Source organism: Manduca sexta, chromosome 4, assembly GCF_014839805.1.
Source record: "Manduca sexta isolate Smith_Timp_Sample1 chromosome 4, JHU_Msex_v1.0, whole genome shotgun sequence".
Classification (NCBI taxonomy): Eukaryota; Metazoa; Arthropoda; class Insecta; order Lepidoptera; family Sphingidae; genus Manduca; species Manduca sexta.
In genome coordinates this window covers 10,899,853-10,906,829 of record NC_051118.1, presented here as the reverse complement: position 1 = coordinate 10,906,829, position 6,977 = coordinate 10,899,853, and the positions used below count along the sequence as shown (strand labels likewise).

Sequence of the window (6,977 nt, the reverse complement as noted above, 5' to 3'; positions counted from 1 at the left end):
TTACAACTTTGTAGCCCTGCCCCTTCTTTACGTCACTCTCAAATTGTCAGATTAGTGAAATATATACGTTCTTACATGTAACTAACTCACCCTACCTTAATCTGACGCGCTCGAGAATTACTGATGATCAATATTTTTTTTTACTAATCTGATCCTTTATCCTTAACGGACGACTATATATGTAAGGCTCATAATGGGTGGAAGTACTTAACTGGGTACAAGGTATCCCCCTGTGTATTAATCTCCCGTGCTTTTGTAAATCCCGAAATCCCCGCTTGGGCTCCCCTACTATAGATAACAATACAGGCACATTTAATTCCGGAAGAACACATCGTGTTTTTAACACATAGGCCGAACTTTTAATTTTATTACCTAAAAGAAACCGCGAGCCTAATATCGAAATGATATTTTATGAGAAAAACCTATCATAATTTGACAAGGAAAACCAAAAACAGTTTGGGGATGCCACTTGAATTTAATAAAACAAACAAACACAAATCAAGGCTAAATCTCCGAGGTGAGACAGGGATGCAACCAGCGCAACCTCTTTTCCCATGTGTGTTTCGTTCTATGATGTCACAGAATGCGAGTCTATCGCCATAATAATATAATAATAATATCAGCCCTGTATTATATACTTGCCCACTGCTGAGCACGGGCCTCCTCTACTACTGAGAGGGATTAGGCTATCGCCATACCGAGCACAAATTCCAGACTCCAGTGTGTAATTCAGTAGAAAATCTCAGTATAACCTTCAAACAGCGCACGCAATAGAAACTCGTCACCGAGGCTCTTCATAAATAAGGGAGCATTACAAATAGAACTGATCGAAAAGCTCGTATGGTCAAGGAGCTCCATTCAGTCTAAGGTAGCGGCATCCGTCTTTTTGCATTATGGATGTTCTAATTGTATGACAGGGCCCTTATTCTGTATGGTAGTGTAAACGCGTAACGCGGCCGTGTCATGTTATCTTCGAGAAATGTGCGTGGAATGGTATTCTGTAAGCCAAATTTCTATAGTCCTAAACATGATTCGTTGTGTTACGTGCTCGTTACGCACTGTTAAAATAACGTGCGGGATAGAGAATAAGGCCCCTGTTTTAATAATCATATAGGTAAATATGATTTCTTTGCCTCTTTTATCTTTATGGCTAACAAAGCTATCCTTCGTTTAGAACGCCCGTAATTGGAAAGACACGGACGCGCCCTAATAGACGTATTGGGCCTTCTGTCGCCATCGCTTTAAAAAGAACATTCACAGTAGGGAAAAGTAAATAAATAATTAATATGACAGAGATCATAAAAACGGTTAAGAAAAACATCGAGAAAAAACCTACATACTAGAAAATTGTAGAAAAATAATCGAAAGTGTTTCAAGTCTGCCAACACTAAGCTATAGTGGTGGACTGAGGCCTAAACCCTCGCAGTAGTAGAGGAGGTCCGTGCTCAAAAGTGGGTAGTATATATTGCATGACTGATATTATATTATGTATTTATACATATAATAAAATTGTAACACGCCGATGTCTGTACATTATAGATAATGAAAAAAAAAAAAATATGGCCGATCTTTATTAGAGCAACAGAAGCCAAAACAACAGTAAAGTACATGGTAGTTTTTTAATTATCGCGTAATAGAGAGAACAGTCTACTGACCGCCAAAATTATGTTTCAACAGTACTGACCAATATCAATTGTAGATGTAAATTCGAAACTCCAAGAAAAACGGTTCCATTCTTGTTCTACTTACTATATAGTCGAAGTAATTTTATTAATATTTCATTACCAAGAATTAAATCTTAATATTTGCTATTTAAATTTCATGCTATGTATTAATGCGATAGTCTGATTGCTGCAATATATTTCTTGCACACAACTTAGACTTTTCATAAGACTTTCAAGAAGATGAAACGGTGACAAGAAGTTAATATGTCATTGGAATCTAGCTACAGCCAAATATAGGGTATAGATTAGGAAATAGAGTAGCATTATCCACGGATAAATTAACACTTGCTAAAATGTTGTATGGTAAAAAAGTTAATTATAATTTTGTGGCTTTTTAGATACACAAAATGCTTCTCAGAACAACCGGGTTTGCGAATGGCAAGTCGCTTCCTACTGCGGATGGAGCGTCCAACTTTACTAAACCTTGACTACAATTATGAATTAAGAATGCATTTTTTTATTTTAAACTAAAACTCAGTGTTTGATTATGGAGTATACGATAAATAATCTTTATCATATATGTCTATAAGACCAATAATTTCGGAAATACATACTAATTAACATTGTTTATTGAGTAAAAGTTTAAAATAAATCTTCAACCACACCTTTATGACGGGAAACTATTTGTAAATATAAAATATTCCAAAATAATGTGTTGAATATGCCAACAACATTTAATATGTATGATCTCAAAATGCATTCATTAGCGAGTATCATACTTCACTAATTTATCAAATCTTGTCCATAAAGCAATTAAGCTAGTAAATTAATAGCCGATTACATATAGCATGCGTTACACATGCCGACGTTTTACCATCGTTTACTGTTCGGTAGAATTTTTTCGGAAATGTGGAATTGCCTTAGTCTAGTATCGGGCAGTGTTTCATGATTCGAGTTTTTTGCATGTATTGCTTCTATTTTATTAAACAGAAATATACAGGGTCGGTTTTTGAGACAGGATAGTAAGAGCTTAACCGCAGTAGCTACGAGAAAACGACGTTTGAGACTGTCCATAAGTTTCTAAAGGTTGTATCTGTGCTAATAGATTTGGAAAAAAAATGTCAGTAAGTAAATTGAATATTTAGGCATTGTTTTGACGATATAGTCGATCCTGGTCTTTAAAAAAATAAGGTAGTTTTGAAGTCTAAAAATGCTAAATCTTTCTCCATATATTTTGTACGAAATGCTAGTTCAGGTCCGTTTTAAATACGATAAAATTTAGTTTTCACGATCCATTAATCTACAAAAACGCATAGAAAAGTTTTTACGAATTGAAAAATATACACTGTACCATTATTTTTAGGGAAGACTGTAATTAAATGAAACAATGTATAGACAAAATAAACACGTATTTTTCGAACCACAAAAACGCTACCATGTAATCCTCATATAACGCTACAATATTGATTTAATTTTATATATCAATCAATATGGCATTATCTAAATTATAAAAGAAATTAGTAACCAGCTATATAAGAGCAAATTAATTGTCGAGTTATTATAACGTTAAGGTTGGTGCATTGTAGGTGAGCACAAACAATACAATAATATATATTGTAATAACAAGTAGATTTATTATAAAGAAACCATATTACTTCATAAATACATCTTCCGTTGCCCTTTTTTTACTTTAATACGGAGTCAATGCAACACTCTTCTTTGAGCATGTTAGTGAACGGGTTTGGTTAAATTCTAGCTTATTAATATATTTTATTTCTCAGGATCATCACAATGCTACGGATAACGCTGTTCCTGATGGTCGCGGCACTCGCGTGCCAAGCCGCTCCTGCCTCCGACGACGAAGCTGCCGACCATCTATACAGAAGTGTGATCATTGCTGACTACGACACCGCTCTGTCACAGAGTAAAGAACTTGAGAAAGAGAAGAGAGGCAAAGTCATCTCGAAAACTGTTGACAAACTGCTTAACCAGGACAAACAGAAGCTTATGTATTACGCGTACTATCTGTGGAACCACGACGCCCAAGACATCGTAAAGAATGACTTCCCGATCGAATTTAGAATGATCTTCGGCCAGCTTACCGTCAAGCTCCTTAATAAGAAATTCGGTATGCGGCTAAAAGTAGGACTCAAGACTGATTCCGACGGCGAAAGGACCGTGTATGGTGATAGCGGTGACGTTGGCAATAGGGCAGTCTGGCAATTCATGAATGTCGACGCATCGGACAAGAAAGTCTACTTTAAAAATCTACAACCCTAGCGATAACCAATTTCTGAAAACCGGAAATTCAGCTGATGCTTACAATGACCACCCGATTTACACTTCTACTAACTCTGACACTTACAGACATCAGTGGTATCTTGAGCCAGTGGTGTACAATAAGGAGATTCTGTTCTACGTCATCAACCGGAAGTACAGCCAGCCCCTGAAGCTGGCCCAATCCACGGACTCGGATGGCGACCGCCAAGCTTACAGTCACGGAGAAGATTCGTCCGGCGCTCCTGAACGCTTCGGATGGAAGATTGAACGTAGCTAAACAATTCGATTATTTTGAAAACATTTTAATTGAAATAAACATTCGATTCAAGCATTATTTTTACTATCTTTTTATTACTCCAATCTGTCGAATCTCTCCCTATTTTAAACTGAATCAAATAGTAGATCACTACTCTTTTTTAAGCGATTTAAGAAACGGAGGAGGTTTTCAATTCGACTGTATGTTTTTTTTTTGTGTGTTACGAGTTTACTCCGCCAATTGTCGACAGATTTTCAAAATTATTTTTTTGTTCGAAAGTAAATACGTCTGAAGCGGTCCCATAGTCACCAAGTCAGGATTTGAAGATTGGATCCTGGAGAAATCGAGGACAATCCTCTAAATTTTTTTTCTAGGCCCACACATCGTTGGTTGCAAATTTTATTAAGTACTTGCGTATGATAATCATCATCTTATGTAGCTAAGCTGATGATGGAAAGTACAACCCTAACAATAAGGTAAATTCTTTTTATGTTTGAAAGGGCGTTTGCCATTTGGTCTCATGATAAGGTACCGAAATTGGTAAAGAATTGGTAACCAGTATATAGGCAACGTTAAATATTTTTTTGGTTTTTAGTGATTTTTGAAGGCGGGTTTGATTTTTTAATCTATAATATCTTATCCTTTATTACTACATATCCACAAATCATTTAGACTAATTTAACATCCAAAAAAAGTAATATTCTTCGCAATGTCACTGCGCCAGTGGTCGTCCGTTGTAAATGTTTCATTGATGGCAATAATCAGGCAGATTACGAGAAAAAAGTATATTTTATTAATATACTTAATACAAAAATAGCACTAAAACCTATTTGATAGGAGTCATCCAAAAGGTTAAACTTTGCGATGAGAGTCCTGAAAATCAGAAAAACTTGGCGATCTATGAGGGCACGCGAACATTTTTCCTCTTTTCCTCTCCGCCCATCCTAAAGGAGGTCCCGTCCTTCCTCCATATTCCCTCCAACTAGCCTCTGGGCACCTACAGTCACTAATTGAAAGGGAATCCCGTTTGGAACTCTCCCCCGGTGTAAACTGCAGGGATGCCTACACTAAAAAAACCCTATGAACTTAAATTAAACATAAAAATATGCCAATTGTTTAACTCATAGCTTTCTTGCAGTCATTTACGTAAGTTAACAAACAAATAAACCGTAGAAATGATGAGACTTCAAAAATAATAATTGTAATCTCATGTCAAATTTTAAGAGTTTTCCACCTTCCTGTCTTTAAGACTGATTTTAGCCAAAGTAGCCCCCATGAAGGACTCTGTTTTTTGAATGAATATGTAAGTTGAGTCTGGAGAATTTTTTACCTTCCTTAGAAGTCGAAAGTCACCTGTTTACATTTTTAATTTAAAGTAGAAAATTTAAGTCATAATTCATAGAACGTAAGGTTTTCACTTTACACCAACATTTTCATATTTTTCATTAAAGTTATGAAGCTGTTTGTTTTTAGCAACAAAATATAACAATGAAAGAATTAAAATCTAACCGAGATTAGACTATCGAAATTAATATATTTGTAGTACACAATGTGCATACATTTTATTTCTTTGTACTCCTCTGTATAAATTTATTCATGTCAAATCTCACACTCCTCAGTGCGCACTTCGCACTTCATGTTTGTTTTGAATTTATTCCGGATCAGGATTTTGGTATTTTTTATAATTATTTGTTACAACACATCCTTCTTTCGAGTTTGGTAATCTTATACTGGATTAATTGTTGACCATAAACAGTATAATCATAGTATCCATGCTAATGCATAAAGCGGAAGAATTAGTTTGACCGCGCTGATCTCAGGAACTACCAAACCGATATTGATTTTTTTTCATTAGTAGGCAGCTACATTACTCCAGAGTGCTATAGACTATTTTTGATCGCGGCAAAACATTTCCAGGCGGACAAAGATGTTGGCAATATCAAATAAAGCTGTAGTAATTTTATCATACGTTCAGCGTGATCTAAACATCCATATGTGTCTAGGTGAAGACGGATGCCCAAATTATACCCAAAGTAATAATCCTTATGCTTTAGACTTGCAGCCCATTTAAGTTTCTTATGAGATTGTTGGGGTTTAGAGGCCGTGGTGGCTAAATAACAACAGGTGACTAGGGTGAAATGTAGATTTCTATAAGTAAAAAACTCATACATAGGTGTGTCTGATGTGCCACGTAATAATAAAGTAGAAATAATGCTTGAATCAGCCATTTATTTCAATTAATTTTTTTTCCAAATAATCGAATTGTTTAGCTACGTTCAATCTTCCATCCGAAGCGTTCAGGAGCGCCAGACGGATCTCCGCCGTGGCCATACGCCTGACGGTCACCATCCGAGTCCGTGGATTGGGCCAGCTTCAGGGGCTGGCTGTACTGCCGGTTGATTACGTAGAACAGGATCTCGTTATCAAACACCACTGGCTCAAGATACCACTGGTGTCTGAAAGTGTCAGGAGTCTAGTAGAAGAGTAAATCGGATGATCATCGAATCTATCAGCTGAATTTCCGGATTTCAGAAATTGGTTATCGCTAGGGTTGTAGATTTTAAAGTAGACTTTCTTGTCCGATGCGTCGACATTCATGAATTTCCAGACTGCCCTATTGCCAACGTCACCGCTATCACCATACACGGTCCTTTCGCCGTCGGAATCAGTCTTGAGTCCCACTTTGAGCTCCATGTTGTATTTCTTTGTTGATGAGCTTGACGGTAAAGCTGGCTGAAGATCATCCTGAATTCGAGTGGGAAGTAATTCTTGACGAT

The 6,977-nt window shown here is 36.5% G+C and overlaps 1 protein-coding gene and 1 pseudogene across 1 annotated transcript in view; one reads left to right on the top strand and one right to left on the bottom strand.

Moving 5' to 3' along the window:
* Positions 1 to 3,167: 3,167 nt before the first annotated feature.
* Positions 3,168 to 4,278, top strand: LOC119189783 (annotated as a pseudogene).
* Positions 4,279 to 6,409: 2,131 nt separating this feature from the next.
* LOC119190494 (microvitellogenin-like) overlaps positions 6,410 to 6,977 on the bottom strand; it is a 7,005-nt gene continuing 6,437 nt past the window's right edge. The window contains exon 3 of the mRNA XM_037442487.1: positions 6,410 to 6,894. Coding sequence (XP_037298384.1) covers positions 6,601 to 6,894 — 294 coding nt within the window. The 3' untranslated portion in view covers positions 6,410 to 6,600. The remainder of the gene's footprint in view (positions 6,895 to 6,977) is intronic.